General features: G+C 40.8%; 1 protein-coding gene across 9 annotated transcripts in view; it reads right to left on the bottom strand.

The window, feature by feature from the left end:
• MSR1 (macrophage scavenger receptor 1) overlaps positions 1-14,718 on the bottom strand; it is a 50,035-nt gene extending 35,317 nt beyond the window's left edge. For 2 of the 9 annotated variants that reach the window (XM_039539420.1, XM_039539425.1), the window contains exons 1-3: positions 13,991-14,718; positions 7,649-7,738; positions 6,037-6,135 (exon numbers count right to left, since the gene is read on the bottom strand). Coding sequence is in view for 1 of the 9 variants with exons in the window: in XM_039539426.1 (XP_039395360.1) it covers positions 13,991-14,005 (15 nt within the window). In the remaining 8 variants the exon portion in view is untranslated. Of the gene's footprint in view, position 1; positions 150-6,036; positions 6,136-7,478; positions 7,600-7,648; positions 7,739-13,198; positions 13,242-13,990 lie in introns of those variants that run through there. The other 7 variants (XM_039539427.1, XM_039539426.1, XM_039539424.1 and 4 more) reach the window with 5 other exon arrangements.
• Between the last annotated feature and the right edge of the window lie 3,293 nt (positions 14,719-18,011).

Genomic DNA, 18,011 nt, shown 5'->3' with positions numbered 1-18,011 from the left:
CCTTTAGTCCCTGTTATGTACCAGGGAGGCCGGGGGGCCCTCCCAAGGTGCTCTGTAAGAACGAGGCCGACACACACTGTGAGTTATTGGCTTTAATGAAGGTAAAGTGACACATCTGCAACGGGGACCCCAAGCATTGCTGTCACTGAGACGGGGACCCAGCGCCCTGTAGCTCGGCCTGGGGTGAAGTCCGAAAACAAACACAAAGCATGCTCATTTTATACAAACAGCGGCAAACCAGCTCATACATAATGCAATAGAAACTCTCCACCCTCCGGGGCTGCCCCCCTGGCCAACAGCCAGGGGCTTGCCATGCAGCAGTCCCAGCCGGTCACGGCAGGTTAAAACTAGCATGCCGTGTCCTACAATAACCGGAGGCTGAGAAAGCGGAACTGCCTAAGCTAAGCCGTAACAGAATCTTCCGTGGTTCCCTAGCCTCCTACAGTCCCAATGGAAGGAGAATTGACTTATGCAGCCTCTTTCTTTTCCGTAAAACCTGAAAACTGTAGTTATATAATACCTTTGCTTCCTCTTATTAAGAAAAGGAAATGAAATTTCCTCTTATGACTAGAGTTTTAAAAGCTGATGCAGCATCAATACTTATGTAGATACTTGAAGATAATATTAATAAGTTTATCCTTATGTGAATATCTCCCTGTGTATCAACATGAGAATACACCTTGGGATCTTCAACTCTGAGAATACAATGTTTAATAAGTAATTTGCAATAAGTTATTTGTACAACTGTTTAATTATAGGTCTCTCATATATTATTTACCCCCAATTATTGTGGCAATTATGGATATGATCCTGCACAGACTTAGGCGTGTACTTAACTTGAATAGAATTTGTTTTCAGTGGTAGTATTTACATTTCAAAGATATGCATGTGCCTAAATCTTTGCAGTATCAGAGCAATAGTGCCCAAGTCTGTGCTCATAAGTGTAGTGTATGGTTATTATTAATCATGGTGTCATATCCATGTGCTAGATCAGTGATCACCAACTGGTCAATTGCGATCGACTGGTCAAGCCTAGAGGATATCCCAGTCAATTGCGATCTTCATTGGCACAGCGGGGCTGCCGCTAAGACAGGCTCCCTGCCTTCCCCAGCCCCATGCTGCTCCCGGAAGCAGCCAGCGTGGCCCCAGGGGGCAGGGGTCTCCCTCCGTGTGTTGCGCCTGCCTGCAAACACCACCCCCACAACTCCCATTGCCTGGGAACAGGGAGCTGTGGCCAATGGGGGTGGTGCTTGCAGAAAGGGGCAGTGCATGGAGCCATGTGCAGCACCCCACCCCCCCAAAGGCCACAGGGGAGCGTTGGCCAAGGTAGGCAGGGAGCACTCTGAACCCCTTCCTGTATCCCAAGTCTCAGCCCTGACCCCCCCTCCCAGGGCCAGCACCCCCAGAGCCAGTACCCTGTACCATCTCCTGCACCCCAACACTCTGCTCCAGCCCTGAACTCCTCCCAGAGCCTGCACCCACTCCTGCACCCCAACACTCTGCTCCAGCCCAGAGCCCCCTCCTGCACCCAAACTCCCTCCCAGAGTTTACACCCCTCACCCCCTCCTGTACCCAACCCCCTTCCCCAGGCTCAGCCCAGAGCCTCCTCCCACACTGCAAACCCCTCAGCTCCAGCCCAGAGTCCACACCTCCTCCCAAATCCCAACCCCCTACCCCAGCCCAGTGAAAGTGAGTGAGGGTGGGGGAGAGCGAGTGATGGAGAGACGGGGTGGGGGGATGGAGTGAGTGGGGCAGGGCTTTGGGGAAGGGGCGGGGCAGATCCCGGGTTGCCCTTAAATTCAAAAAGTGAGCTTGGCCATAAAAAGGTTGGAGACCACTATGCTAGGTAGTGTCACAGTAACTGACTAGTAACTAGATAGATTGTGGAATCCGGCACGGTTGTTCTTCAGTATTCATACACATCACTCTGAATGAAATTCACTGAAAATAAGAGTCAGCCAATTAATAAAAACAAAAACAAAAACACCCACACACTAAGGCCATAATTAGTGTGTTAATTATAGTTTTATAGGCTCAGACTTGAAGTTCAGAAGTGATTGCTATGATTATTTAGCGTCGTGCAAACTATGGCATACAGGCAATTTTAAGCCAGCCCATGAGTTCCTGCTGGGGAGCGGGATCAGGGGCTTGCCCCGCTCTGGCACTCCAGCTGGGACGCTGGGTCGGGGGCCACAGCACGCGGCTCCCGGAAGCAGCCGCATGACCCCGTTCTGGCTCCTACGCACTTGAATGGGAGCTGTCGGGGTGGTGCCTGCCGATGGGACAGCATGCAAAGCCTCTGCATAGGAGCCGGAGAAGGGACATGTCACTGCTTCCGGAAGCTGCTTGAGGTAAGTACAGTTCAGAGCCTGCACCCCTGAGCCTCTCCCCACGCCCCAACCCCTGCCCCAGCCCTGATCCCCCTCCTGCTCTCCAAACTCCTTGATCGCAGCCTGGAGCACCGTCTTGCACCCCAAACCTCTCGTCCCTAGTCCTACCCCAGAGCCCGCAGCCCCAACCAGGGCTCTCACTCCGTCCTGCACACCCCAACCTCAATTTTGTGAGCATTCATGGCCCGCCATGCAATTTCTGTTCCCTGATGTGGCCCTCAGACTAAAAAGTTTGCCCACTACTGATTGCCCATCAACATAGCTGAATATCTGGGTGTTATTTCCCAAAAGCAATCATTATTTGTGTTTTAGGAGGTTTTGTTATTAATTTATGTTATTGTATTATTTTCCTCCATGTGAATCGACAAAACTGTTTGTGACGGTTAGATCACAGAACCACCCCCACTGGGATTCCAGTTCAGGTGACATGATCACATGTCACTGTAAGACTTCATTACCCACTTGCCAGAAAACACATATACAGGAAGACTTGCAGGTAAAACAGATGGGCGTGTCCGGCTCAGCAAGACAGGGTGCTGGAGTCCTGAGCTGGTGGGGAAAGCGGGGGAGAAGTAGTCTTGACACATCAGGTGGCAGCTCCCAAGTGGGGGTTATGTGATCTAACCCATCACACTGTTTATGAGCAGAAGCCCACAAATTTAGGAAATACACAGTTATGTAGTAGTAAAAAAAAGTGAGTAATCTAACCTAAAGTAAATACCATATACCCCAAGAAAGAAGTGGGTAAACTCAGTTGAGCGAAATTTACCCTTGACTACATTACTTGAAATGTGATACTTTCCTTGTCAGAATTCAGACCATACACAGACAAGGAGACAAAGTTTGTATAACCGCAGTGGGAAACAGCTAGCGGTAATGGTCACTGTTAAGAGTCACCATAACCAATAGTAACCATATAATGGCATTCAAGATACCATTATACTTTCCTATATTTAAAATACCAATCTAGTAAGATAATTTCCATTGTCTACTTCCTTTTGACTTTTCCTGCTGTTAATTGTGTAATCAGTAACATCCAGAAAAGGAAACTATAGGTGGTAGTTTTGGTATCCCTGTACAATATAGCATTTAAAAGTCTTGCATCTAACGTGCATTTTGGATGGTACCAAGTTGTTTCCTCCTCCGTTGAAATAACTTTTATTTTAAAATCTCATGATTTTGAAATGACTTTACCAAAAAGCAGGTCACAAATTGGGAGACTTCAGCTTAGGGTGACTACCCATCCGCAATTGGGTTGGAACAGTCCCAAAATGTACATTTCAAGTGCTGGCCCCGGGCTGAATGACTCCAGGACAGCATTTGTCCCAGATTCCCTGTGGCACCACTCCGTGCCTGCCGGAGGCTTATGGGTGGCACCAGCCTCTTCCTGGTGGGGGGGAGGGCTGAGGGAAGCCTTAGCCCCCTTCACCATGAGCCCAACCCCCCTGCCCCTCCTATTCTCTAGAGACCCTGCCCCCGGCCAGGCCAGAAGCCAGAGCCAGGCAATAGTAAGAGACACCCAGGGAACCCATGATACTATGGGGAGCCCTGGAGTCCCAGACCCTCCACCTGCTGCTCTTGGGCAATCCAGCCTCCTGCCCAGGGCAGGTGGAGGGTCTGGGTCTGCCCAGAGTGGCTCAGGCTCCCTGGGTGACTCTTACTACTTCCTGGTTCCAGCTACAACCCTGGCCAGGGGGTGGGGCCTGGAGGGGGAAAGAGGAGGAGCAGAGGGGGGCACAGAGAAAAAGTGGGGCTCCTCATGTGTCCCATTTTTGCATTTTGAAAAGTTGGTCACCCTAGGCTTGTGAAAAACTGGCATAAAGTTTCTCTGTGCTTCCCCAAACTTTGCAGTGCTTTGCATGGGGCCAGTCCCTACACATAAATTACTGTAGCCTAAATAATGCTCTAATACTCAGAGAGTGGACATAAATAGTTTAAATCATGGAACTGCAGCAGAACAGAGGACATACTCCTTACCCCTGCAGCAGAGGTAGTGGGTTGCACAGGAATCTCTACTCTGGTTCTTTGTCAATGGAGGATACTCCTTGCACTGGGGTTATTCTCCTGTTATGCCCACCCATTCTCCTGTTATGCCCACCCATGCCAGATTTCACTGTCAGTGCAATGCAAAATTATAGTCTTCACAGTAAATAAAATATTTAGCATTTCAGCACTCTCTCTCTCACACACACACATACACACACACTTTCTTAATGATCTTTCATCAATATATTAAGAAGGAAGAGAAAAAGGGTTATTTAAAAATGTTAAATGCTGATGTAGTTCCCGAAAGTACTGTATGTTTTATAATGCAATAAGGGTCTATGTGAGGTCAAAATAGATTGTGCAATAAATGACATTTTTCACCAATAGCAGCATTTTATGCTTACTAGGTTGGTGCCAATCAGTTTTCTCTAAGATGACTTTATGGGAAATTGTTAGAGATTTTGTTGCATTCTAACAATAATAGATGGCCTAAGATATATCATGGTGCAAAAAATAAAAAATTATTAGTAGAAAATAAAAGAAAAAATCATTAAAGCACATGAAAACTGCATGTCTTTCATCAAAAATATAACATGAGACTCATCAGCTAATTACCAACAGTATAAATTCTAATATGCTGGTTTAAAGGGAATGCTTGCTATATAGCTGATTGTGGATTTTCTGCTCAGTTTCTGTGTGCAGCATCATATCCTGTAGCTGATAGATACCAGAACTGTGACTGTATGTTCCAAAATGTTTTCTGTCATAAAATCAGATGCCTACAAAGTGCGGCTTTCTTGGCCCAAGAGATTTGTATAGGTACTGTAAGGTGTTTTGACAAGCCTAAGCTCAGGCTCTTTGCCCTCAGCTCCCCAGTTCTATAATATTTTTAATACAGAGGAATGGGATACAGAAACTGAAAGCAGGAGTCCATCCAGTGGTAAGAAAATGCTAGGCTGCTAAACAGCAAAAGGAAGGAAAAATTGTATATATTTTTTACACAACTTTTCTATTGTCTATCAAATCTATTCCAATATGGAATGTAGTTGAGTCACTTGATAAAGGAGAGTTAGAACATTTCTAGGGGGAAAAAAGGAAGATAAATTAAAGGGCAGCAAAATTAAAACCCGGGGTACTAGTAGATCAAAATAACTGTATTTACTTATGTTAGCATTTGAATGCAAAAGTTGTGTAAAGAATATTAAATAATGTCTCTAAAATCTAAGGTATGTCAATGTAAACCCCTCTATACCAGTTATTCCTGCCTTTTTCCATTCTGTGACTCCATGTTACAAAGTTTGGGAACCTCTTCTTATTTACTTATAAAGAAAGGCAGTGTGGTCACCACTCCTTGGATGTGTGCGTGCACAGCACATAATTTACCTGACTAAACACATAGACTCAGATTTTTGAAGCTTATTTTTAGAGTCACAAATTCCATTCATTTCAATAGTGGTTGCACAGCTAATTCCCTTGGCTGTCTTTGGAAATCTCAACTATGATTTTTTACTGAAATGACTATTGGCAATTACATACACTCCAAAATCATAAGTAAAATGCACAAAGTCACAAAATAGGCTTAAAATCATGATATTAAAAATAGTAAGGTTGTATGTCTTTTTAGTGACCATATGATCCTTTTTGTGCCTTTAGAACTCACATTTTCAAGATGGTCTCCACAATCATAATATGTAGAAATTTTCTTTTTTTAAAAAAGGTAGACATTCCCAGCTCAGTCACTTGGCTCCAGGAGTTGTGACTTGGAAAAAAAATCCAACATTAATATCACAAGACTCATGTGGGGGAATGACAAATGTTACTGCATTGTCTTTGTTGTATCTGTTTCTCTCAATTGTTCAACTCACTTGTGTAATTTGCTAATTAGGTTTGTAAGCTGTTCAGGGAATGGACCAGGTCTTTCTATATGTTTGTATAACACCTAGCACACATGGGGCCCCACTGATCCTAACTGAGACCTTCAGGGTCTACTGTACTACAAATAAAATAATACATGTGTTCAGATTACAAGAAATAAAATCCTGTAAATAGAATTAAATGCTGCATATAATCCTGTAGCACAAAAAAAAATCACTGATTATTTTTTTAGAGCAATTAAAAGGAGAAATTTTGGAAAGCATAAACAAAACCACTCAGGTCAAGATCACATATGGGACTACCCACCTATGACAAGAAAATCTAGGAAGACTTTTGCGATATAATTACAAATTAGAAAAATCTGTCCTTCAGAGGGCATGTTGTACATGGCTCTATTAGCTTGTTCGAATTCTTCCACTAACATATATCTATGGAAATCATAAGCAATAGAATGCATTTATCTATCTTCCAAACATAAAGCTATAAAAATGATAGAAGTTTAGAAGCAGAAAAAATTATGCAAAGAAATGTTTTATCTGGCTAATGTTAATGCATAACCAATCTTCACTTTATATACATAATGCAGTGAGAAATAAATTAAATGACAGATGGCTTTTCCCTTCCCTCTTGCATGTTGTAGCATGACTATACAAACAACCTCAGTCACTGGCAGATACATAGCAGGGTGCTATGGAAGCACCCTGAAAAGGGTAGCTAATTACTTCTGTCTGGGAACAAAAATGCAATTGCTTTGTTTATTTTGAAATTACACACACAGTGACCTGTGAAACAATTATTTGTAATGTAGAACCAAATCTGAGTTCATCTTTAGGAGTATCCAATATAGCAATATATGTGTAACCCACATACTTAACAGGATTATCTCTTTAAGAGATCTAGAGAGAAGAAGGGGCAGAGGAATGAGTCTGCTCATTTTGATAGGCAGATACATGTGCAGATACATGTGCCCAGAAGTTTCTGGAATTTGGTGCAGTAATTTTGTGTATGCTCAATAGGCCCCCTGTAGCTGGACTCAGACTTTCTTGAGGGCAAATAGTCAGGGTAGCTGCTTTACAAAAAGACATGTGACATGAGTGGGTTGGAAGAAGCTTAGCCACAGGAGGAGAAAACAGGCTGATTTCCCCTAACTCTGAAGCATTTGGCAGCGTTCGTTACAGAAAGGTGGAATTGGGAGGAAAGCTACCTTCTTTTGTTTGAATTGTGTACCTTGAATGTTACTTGATTTTTGTCAAATTGTCTTAACCAGTCTGGTTCACCAATGCTCTTCTTATTTAAAAGTGATGATAGGGAAAAAGTCATCTATATTTTGCTATTCTTAGTTCTCTATTTTTCTTGTGACAGGATTTTTTATTTATGTACTTAATGTACTTATGTACTTAATACTGATTGGTTGGTTAATTAGCTGAGTGGTTCCACAGTCCAGCAGAAGAGGAAAGAGAGTCTGTGGGGGTTCCAGCTGGAGATTTCTGTAAGTAAAAGGAGGGATGATATTACTATGGTGTTTTTGACTCAGCAGATTGTATAGTGTTGAGGAACAAAGATAATAATAGTAATAAATGGAGATATACCTATCTTATAGAACTGGAAGGGATCCTGAAAGGTCATTGAGTCCAGCCCCCTGCCTTCACTAGCAGGACCAAGTGAAGATTTTGCCCCAGATGGCTCCTTCAAGGATTGTACTCACAACCCTGGGTTTAGCAAGCCAGTGCTCAAACCACTGAACTACTCCTCCCCCTCAAACTCAGCTGAACTCAACCTAAGCTTTTGGTACTTAGAGTTAATTCTCTACATTTCTGGGGGACTGAGCTACTTATATTTAAATTTTTTATCTATATTTATGTATATCCGTGAAGATAATATATGTGGATTATGATGTAGTCTTATTATTGTAGTAGATAGTAAGCTATTATGTTTCTTTATCATTATAAGATTTTATCAAGTTGGTACTTGAGAATTAAGTTCAATCTTTTTGTTCTTTTTGGACCTAAGTGTGGGGAGTTTGACCCTGTGCAATTCTTGCTGAAAGTCCTCAGTGATTGAATTCTGGGTCTGCGTGTGCTTTTCTGTATGAATTGTGTTGAAGCACTAGAAGAGAGGTGATGAAGTAAACTCTAGCCCACCCAAAGGTTACATAAGCAGTAATTGACACCCCTTTAATGACTGCATGTGTAAGTGAAGGATATTTATATTGAGTTTATGAATAATGTTGACATGGACTCAATAATATAATTAAAGGGGTCACTTTCTCTAGATCTAGGCCCAAACTATCCCAACACCCTATGAAAAAAATATGGGAAGAGGTAAATTGCCCTACCACTGAGGGAACAGCACAAAGATCCACAGAGGTATTGAGTTCCAATCTCATAGGTCCCAGGCCATCTTCATGGACAAGACTGCCTTTATTCACTGCTACTCATGTTCTACCTGTCAGTATTCCTCACTCAGGAGCTGGGCTGTCAGGTCCAGATCTCAAAAGGTATTTAGGCTCCTAACTACCAATGAAATACCTTTGAGGATCTGTACTGTCAGTGATATATCTATTCCCTCTCCCTGTGATACATCTATTTTCCTCTCCATTCCATGGCAGCTAAAAGACACAGAATTGAAGATAATGCTGCTCCCGCTATTGTTTCTGGTTGATTTTCTTGTAGAAATTCTTCTCACTTCCCAGGAATAGGAGTGGTTGCTCTTCAGTCCACCCCCACTTCAAGCCAACAATCTCTGCAATGTACAGAACTCCACTATGTGATGTTCACACAGAAGGACTTTCAGAGAAAAGGGGCATAGGCACCTGTTCACTTTGCACTGTGTTTGGGCTTCTCTACTCCTTTTCACTACACAGCAGAGGAGCTCTTTGCCCATATTCTAATTCCATTCAATATGTCTGCTTTATAGTTTGGGATATTCATCATTGTCATAACTCTGGCCAAATTGCATGTGATAAATAACAATAGATGAGAAGCTGATCAGTCATTTTTGTGTAAAAACAACATTGCCATATGGATAAAGGCAGATGCTGTATTAACATCCACAGAAAGGAAAATAGTAAAGAGAGGTTAAGTATTACTTGTTTAGTCCTGGTCCCCTAGCATCTACCCATAAGTATATCCATAGGTTTTGTTGAAGAGTGATTTAATGTGTTTCCACAATACCTTTCATGGTGATTGCAACAAGAGCTTTCAAACAGGCAAGAATAATACATTAAAGGCAGATGGGGTGTATTCACCTCTGTTAGTGCTTAATGCAAATTGTACTTTTGTTAGTAAGCTGTATGTTTTAAATGCCAAGTGAGTATAAGCAGAGTTGTTGAATCAGCACATCCATTGGCCTGGTTACCATTTTTAGACTTCACTGGCTGCAGGTTAGTGATTGTATGCATTTTGTGCTGCTGTTGCCCCCACAGGACTTTCTGCTACCAGAGGCATTGCTCTCTGGGTTACACCAGCAGAAACTGGTGTAGCCCAAGACAGAATTCAGCCACTGTAAGTCTACATTCTGGATAGCTAAGTAACATTATGTCATTTACTAATGCTGAGGAATGGTGGAGGGTGAAGATGGGAATCACAGTTCTGTCTTCCGCCTGCTAGACCATTCCTGAAAGATATTTAGTATCTCAGCACAGTCAGGCAGCTATCTCCATATATCTAGATTCTTGATCCATATGCTGAAAGCTAGCATATACCTTAAACTATCTTTCACTCCAAGATATCTAGGAATAAAGCCACTCTCCTTGAGAAAAAAACGTCAACAGGGACAAAACACAGTAGTCCATCTGCTACACAGCAAAGGTCACAGTTAATACATCACATAGATTATCTGCTTTATGTGTTGGCTTCTCATTTAATAGAGGCCAATTGAAGCTCTCTGTCCTGATATTCAAAGCCTTACATTGGACTGGCCCAAGATAGCAAAGCAATTGCCTCTGCCTTAGTGACCATGACATCTACCATCATCTCAATTTATTAGACTTTTCCTGTTGTTATGCATACTTCCACCTTTTCATGTTCTCTGTATGTATAAATATCTTGTGTCTGTGTGTTCCATTCTATGCATCCGAAGAAGTGAGCTGTAGCTCACGAAAGCTCATGCTAAAATAAATTTGTTAGTCTTTAAGGTGCCACAAGTACTCCTGTTCTTTTTACATGACATCTACGTTCCACTGGAGCAGGGAAATTGTTGGTCAGTAGAGGGAGGTTCATGACTATGAGAGACAGAAGAGTGCCAGATCATTAACTGATGTAAACAGCCATAGCTCCATTGAAGTAAATGGAAATTTGACTATTTTACACAAGCTGAGAATCTGCCCATGTATGTTCATTGGACTTGGATAATGGAATCTGCAAAAGATAAGACTCACGGATTTCACCATTTGCCAAACTAAATGCATAATTCCTTTATTTGATTTAGGTCAATATTCATACCATTAGATAGGTTCTTCACACCTGAGCATATGATTCATACATATACATAGAGAAATTTAAACAAAAAGGAAAAAAAACCTTTCTTTAAAGCTAATGCCCACTATTTCAACTTCAGACTGGGATGGAAGCAAGAAAGAGAAAGGGAAAAATTGTTACTGAGAATATTTCTGTCTAATAGCTTGTGGATATGAATTGGGTATTGAGTGTTTCTCAGATTTTTTCCTATTATTAATTTATGATTTTACACTATGTGTATTTGTGGATGTTTTCACAGATATATTTTATGGTGGTTCTTCTCATCAAGTTTACTTAGCAACTTTAACTCTAGTCTAATAACATTGTTTGTTTTGGAGTGCTATTTGTCCTACCATGCCATCCAGAATCCATGATACTTTCCAATTCCTTCATGCAAGTCTTTTGAAATAGGTACTGGTCAGGACCATACCTGTTTAAAGTGTTGTTCAAACATTGCTATTAACCTTTCTGGGAAGTGATGCTGATGCTTTCATGATCTATCAATGGTCAATGCCAGCTTTTCCAAAGTAGTTGCACTTTGAATAGTGGGTATTTTTCATGTTGTATGCATACAATGTACAGATAATTTATTAGAAAAATTGGAACGTGGTTTCTCTCTTTATATTTTCAAATAATGGCACAACCCAACAGTTCTTGTGAAACTCAGTAATGAGCCATTTTAGATTACCCTATTAACCTAGAGATAAATTCAATCTGCCACATTTGTGATGTAACCAATAGTTAGAACTGAGCTAGAGATGAAGGAATGAGTCTCTGTACAGACCTTATGGAGTCCTGCAGCTTTCTTTAGGGTAAGTATGTCATCCAAATGCACCCCTCTAAGGCAGAAAATGAATGTGATAATGAGCAGGAAAGAAATAATTTTTCATCAGAAATCAAAGTTATCCTTAATCTCTAAATCTAGCGATGTATTGAGAATGTCATTATAGTCCGAAAGATTATTTAAAAAATTAAAGTATGAGGGGAATTCATACATGCTTAAGGGAATTAGCCACCCAATCTTTGAAATTCAATAGAAGCTGGTCCATAACTTCTGTATGCGCCTTATGTCTCACTCTAAAGTAGCCATATAGTATTAATTGTGCTTTGTGGGACAAAAATTACAAATACAATTAAATATTGTGTGATTTGTATACATTTTATACAATAATATTTCATATTTTCACCCAATAAACTAACATTTTTGGGCCTGATCATACTATGAGACATTTCTTTGGGATTGGCCTTATCTTCAGCACGAGTCATCTGCTGTTAAACCACAGCTTTCCAATGTCTATGGAAAATTTTAACTTTCCCTTAACGTTTTTTGTTGCTGTCAACAAAACCTTACCAAGAGGTGCTGTTTAAAGATTAGTTCGAATGTATCTGGGGAGACACTCTGGCATCCCTAACTTAGGAAGAAAATGAACAGTGAACTTGCTACATGAAAGTGGGATCTCAACCAGGCTTAATTGAAAACAGTGGAGAGAACTTCAGGTGAGATAAGCTCTTTTAGACAGGAGGTTAACGTGTAGTCAGTTTTAGTCTCTAGAAAGTGTATAGTGATTTTGTTTTATATGTAACTATTTTTTTCCAATATTCTTACTCACTATCATTTGAATGTCTGGTCTTTGATAATAAACTTATTCTTGTTTTCACTATAAATACATGTAAGTGCTTGTGCTAAGCAAAGTGCTCAGTGGTTTGAGCATTGGCCTGCTAAACCCAGGCTTATGAGCTCAATGCTTGAGGGAGCCATTTAGGGAGTTGGGGCAAAAATCTGTCTGGGGATTGGGCCTGCTTTAAGCAGGGGGTTAGACTAGATGACCTTCTGAGGTCCCTTCCAACCCTGATAGTCTATGAATCTGGTGTGTTCTGTTCCTTTGGAAACAGCAGCCTGGTATATAAGCATAAAATGGATAAGGGGCTGAATACTGCAGGGAATGCTTGTACAGCTCAGGGACACATGGACTTTAGCATCTTTGAAAATTATTTTAATTTAAACACTAGGAAGTGATTCAAAAACTACAATATAATCTAAAATAGGAAAGTAAAGATATTTTCAGAAGTAACTGGAGCAGAATCATTCCACAAAGGATAATACAAATATGGAATAAAGTGTCAGAGGCGAAACTGAGGATTTTGCCAAAGGACAAATGAATTTCATACACATAAGCAATAGAGCCTTGAAGGGAATAGATCAGACAATTGGAAAGGATGGATACAACAATTCAAACTACATACAAAAACAACAGTGAAAGGCTTAAAATCAGAAAAATAACCAAACTGTAATGCTGAGTACTACTGCACTGTGCAGGGAAAACAGGCCCAGGAGATTTACAACACATTCACATTTGAAAATGAGCATGTGAACAAAATCAATGTTTTGATCAGACTGTAGGAAGATTGACATCCTAAGAAAAATATCACACTTGCACACCATATGTTCAACAAAAAACAGATGAAACTTTTTATCAGTTTATAACAGACCTTCAAATATACTCCAAAATCCATGAGTAGGAACATCTTGTAGCTGTTGTTATTCATGAAAGAATTTTGGAGGGGTTAATAAGTGAGGAGACAAGACACAATTATTACATTACATTATACACAGATTCAAAAACAATAATGTCATAGAAACGTACAGAAGAGTGCAGGAAAAGCACAGCAGCAAATGGACATAGACTGGTGATGATTTACAAAGTTTTATTAAATGAAATAATGTCAGTGACCTTAATTAAACCGAAACAAGATACATAATGTGTGTAAAAAAAGACAAAGGGATAGAACCCTGATATACAGATGCAGATTATTTCCACTCTAGGTCTTGATTCACCTCCAGATCAGATCACTAGGGATGACGTAATATCCTTCCTATTTCTATACCACCTCATATATTCAAAACACTGTGCAGAAGTTAACCTTCCCAACACTCCATTGTGTAAGGGGGGAAGTCAATACTATCATCCATATTTTAAAGATGAAGACAGGTGATGATTTTCCATACAGGGAGTCAGTGTTAGAACCAGATTAGCATTTACGATCTCCTGACTCTCAATCCCCTTGCTCATTTTTGCAGACAGTACTGCCTTTCTAATAACTCAAAGTTGTTAACATCTGACAGCTAATTATTGGCCTACATGGAATGAGTTTTTAGTATCATTTCCAAATGGTCAGTGTAGTCATCAGAACAACTCACTACAGTTAACCGGTTCCTTGGTTGGCATTTTTATCAGGGGCAGTAAGAATTGAATAGCCAAGGAACATAAACAGTCCTCTTACCCCATTAGAGGCCATGGATCATCAGGTGCGCCTGTCTCACTTCCAAGAAGTTGTAGAAATGCCCCATAATGCCTTAGGAGCCTCCTTTCAGAGCAAAACCAGAGACTTGTTACAGAAACTGTGCCTAGACCTCCAAAGTCCTCACATACAATGTCCCACAAGGCTGAATCCTTTCCTCCTCATAATATAACATGTCAATATAAAGCTGCTGGGAGATCTGGCAAGACAGCCCAAATGCCAGCAGTGCAGAAATGATGCCCAATTCTAAATCTCCTTTATATTGAATGTAAACAGCACCTTGCTTTCTCAACACCTAGGCAAAAATCTACAGTGGGCTAAGAGCGGCTGGCTAAAGCCGAACACAGGTGTAGCTAGAAGAAAGAAGGAAGTCCACTGAAGAAACAGCACCACCTCTACCATCCATCACTAATGACAGCATCTCCCCACAAACTGATCAGTTGGTCTACAACTTTGGGATCAACTGGACTTCTCAAAGTTATTGGATGCCTAATAGCCACTGCAGTAAAAAAAAAAACACACACACACAACACAAAATTTAAAAAACCCAAACTATCTGTGACTGACCAAAAGACTGTGCACTATCCTATCCCATTCGTGAACTCCAGGCTTGATTATTGCAACACATATAACAATTAAGCCCTGAAAAAGCTCCAGCTTGTACAAAATGCAGCAGTTTTTGTTTAGCATCACAAATTGCCAAGAGCACATTATCCTGGTGCTCTGTCCTCTGCACTGGCTCAATATTGAACACAGAGTTAAATTCAAGGTCCCTGTCCAGATACTCAAAGCCTTTCATTGGACCGGCACAACTATCTGAGGCATTGTTTTTCCTTCCATAAGCAAGATTTCCCAAAACAGTTACATTCCACTGAAACAATGCAACTGTCAACCAACTAGATAAGCTTTGTGAATTCAGGAGACCTTGACAATGGAACTCACTCCTTCAAAAGATAAGAATGATGCTGGAGTTCACCATTAAATGCAACATTCTATTGCTAATTACTTGGGAGAAATGAGTTACTGCACTGTTGGGGGTACAAAAATCAATTAGATCAGACAGATGAGAGAGAATCACTAGATGGATTCTCTCCAGTTTAGACGTAAAGTGTATTAGCAGGCAGTGTAAAGCAAGCTTGTGCTTTTGCTGCCTGTGATGTACTTTTCCTGTGGAAAAGTAGGTGTCAGTCTGCATGGAAAATCATAGACAGTAAATTCATTGAAAAAAGTGAATAGATTGGGGACAGAATTCAGTACTGAGATGAGTACTATGAGATACTAGGAAACTGAATTTAAATGTAGATATTACAAAGATTAATGTGATAATGGACAATAAGGCATACAGAGAGATCAGTAAAAAGTGTTACCATAGGGACCATTTTGTGAAAGTATATAGTAGCAAATAAATAAATGAGAGTGAATGATTTAGTGGCAGGGAGAATGAAAATGAGGAACTCTGACAGAGCTGTGAAGCAGTGGAATTTGCATGATTCCTGGCAAACAAATCATGAACCTCTTCCTATATATTAGGTCAGTGATTCTCAACCTATTCCATACCAGGAGTGCCACTGCCTAGCTCCTGGATCCTGGCTTCTATTAGCCAGCATCCTCTTCCCATTTAGCAAAGAGCAAGAGGTTGCTATTCAGGTACCGGTGAAAGGACAACTATGCAAACAAAGTGCTTTTACCATCTTTTTTTTTTAACATAGTAAAACAACATATATAAGACTAGGCCTAAAGTCTCCGGGCTAAATTCTGATCTCAGTTGCACCAGAGTAGCTGGAACATAATCTATGCTTGAATCTGGAGTGAGGCACATTTGTGAGAAACATTAATAACATTGCCAGAGATATTGTGAAAATTCTCCTCTCATTTAGACACTGAACTAACAGAGGTGGCACAGATGATACCGAGGTGAAAATAACTGGCTTGTAGAAATGACAATTAATGGAAAGATTGGGTGAAATCCTGTGATTGAATTTTAAAAGGAGGCTTGGATAATATTATGGACACAAGAATTTGTATTCCAGAAAGGAAAGCCCAGAGTATCCCAGCCTTCCCCTTCCCTTGACAAAAGGAAGGCAGTCATCTCCATAGCATTGCACATCCTTACCTTGTGCCCCCAACAGGTCAAAGAGGGAGAGAGTAAGAGAATGGACTGGGCAAGGATGAGACTTCTTGGGAGCTCAAAGTATGGAGCTAGGGAAGGCACATCATCCTCCATTAGTCTTATGGAGATTGCTCAGAAAAAAGTTAAGATAATATTTAATAATTTTTACTTTAAAATTGCCTCATTTCATAAACGTTCTTCCATTTACATTCAAACCTTCCATCCATCAGTATTTTCTGGGTCATTAAAATCAATGTCAGTAATCTTATACACCAAAACATACACAGCATTTTATGGAGACTGTGTTCAAAAGCTGGAACACAAAGCTTTCTCCAGTACACACAGAGGAATATAAACATAACTTCATGGAAGTACTGTACTATAAAGTAGCATAAACATCTAAAACTAACACTCCCAATTTTCCTTTAGCATGAGAAATTACACCAGAGCAAGGTGTGTGCTACATTGAGGCTCATTTACTCTTCTGAAAGCAAGATCCTAATTTCAAATGTTCTTGCTTGATACAAAAATGGATAATGGAACAATATTGTGCCTAGAGATGTGTTATATTTTCTTTGGCCTCTCTTGGCAAGCGAAGCTTCTAAAAGAAGGCCCCCATGTTATACTCACCTAGGGGAAGTCCTTATACTGTGACTCCATTTGAGCTGTGTTGTGAGAGTGCCTGCAATGGTGCTGGGGCTCCTGGAGCTGACCTGGACACAAAGGACATGTGTGTAGCATGCCCTTGCATTTTGAAAATCTTTCATGTCCTGTACAAAGAACGGATGGATGTCAACAAAACTAAAGAGCTGACATGACTTTCCAGTTCTGTCAACAACTCTTGGGAGAGCTGCTGCCCAGATAGATGCCCAACAAGTAAGAAGAGGAGTGGAGGATGTAAAAACTGGACTGACAGCTAGAGATTGAGCTTGTCTATGTGTTCATATTGAATCTCTCATCTGTGTTTGTCTTTGTGATAACTGCTTTGCACAAAAGAGCGTTTCCCCTCTGTGGCCTCAGACAGTGCTCCTTAAAGTCAGTCTGTTTTCAATCTCATTTACCAATTAAAAGAATTGAAACTGAACACAGATTACTTATTGTTAAAGAGTACATTGAAGCCTCCATAGCGGCTATGTCAGGCAATGGCCATAGTAGCTTCCATGATTTCACCTGGTCCTGCTTCAGTGCTCAGAAAAAGAATAAGACAGTCCGTGCAGCAGCAACTCCTCTGCTCCCACCTATCTCCCAGCCTATTCTGTACTCTGCAACAGAGAGGCCCCATCGACATGTGCTGCCCTCTGTATAGGTACTTCATAACCACTGGGTAACCCCTGAAATAGAACTCCCCACTTCCACTGTCAGGGATGTAGGGAGACTGAAAGTGGGGGCTGTATTATTCAAATATCTTCTCAACTTTTGCTTGTTTTCTTATGTATTTCCTAAATGCCTCCCACTGTTAACTGAAGGAGCATAAGAATATCATGCTGAAACCAATCTCTGTGCAAAAAATTGAGAACATATTCACCTCATCCCTCCATCACTGTCACTACATTTCTATCCATCTCCTGATTTAATTCAAAACTGTCCTCTTCCCAAGTTTCAAAACTCCCCCTAAACAAAATCTAGTCAACTTCCCCCTTCCTTTCTGCTCCTCCATTCTTGATTTCCTCTTCCCATGCTCACTCACAGTGAGTGTCTCTCATTTGTGCAGTCACAATGATCTATAACTCCTTTCCTCTCCCTCTGAGCCACCATGACTTTTTCAAGTGAGTATTTCAAAATATACCTTCTCTCTATAGTTTATGATTGACTCTCCCTGCTAAGTATTTTTTTCTTTTTGCTGCCCCAACTGAAGGAAGCTTCAGTATATAAAATTGCATTGTAATTGCATTT

The sequence above is a fragment of the Mauremys reevesii genome, linkage group 5 (genome assembly GCF_016161935.1).
Source record: "Mauremys reevesii isolate NIE-2019 linkage group 5, ASM1616193v1, whole genome shotgun sequence".
Taxonomy (NCBI): domain Eukaryota; kingdom Metazoa; phylum Chordata; order Testudines; family Geoemydidae; genus Mauremys; species Mauremys reevesii.
The sequence above is the reverse complement of the archived record's forward strand: the minus strand, read 5'-3'. Positions and strand labels throughout refer to the sequence as shown.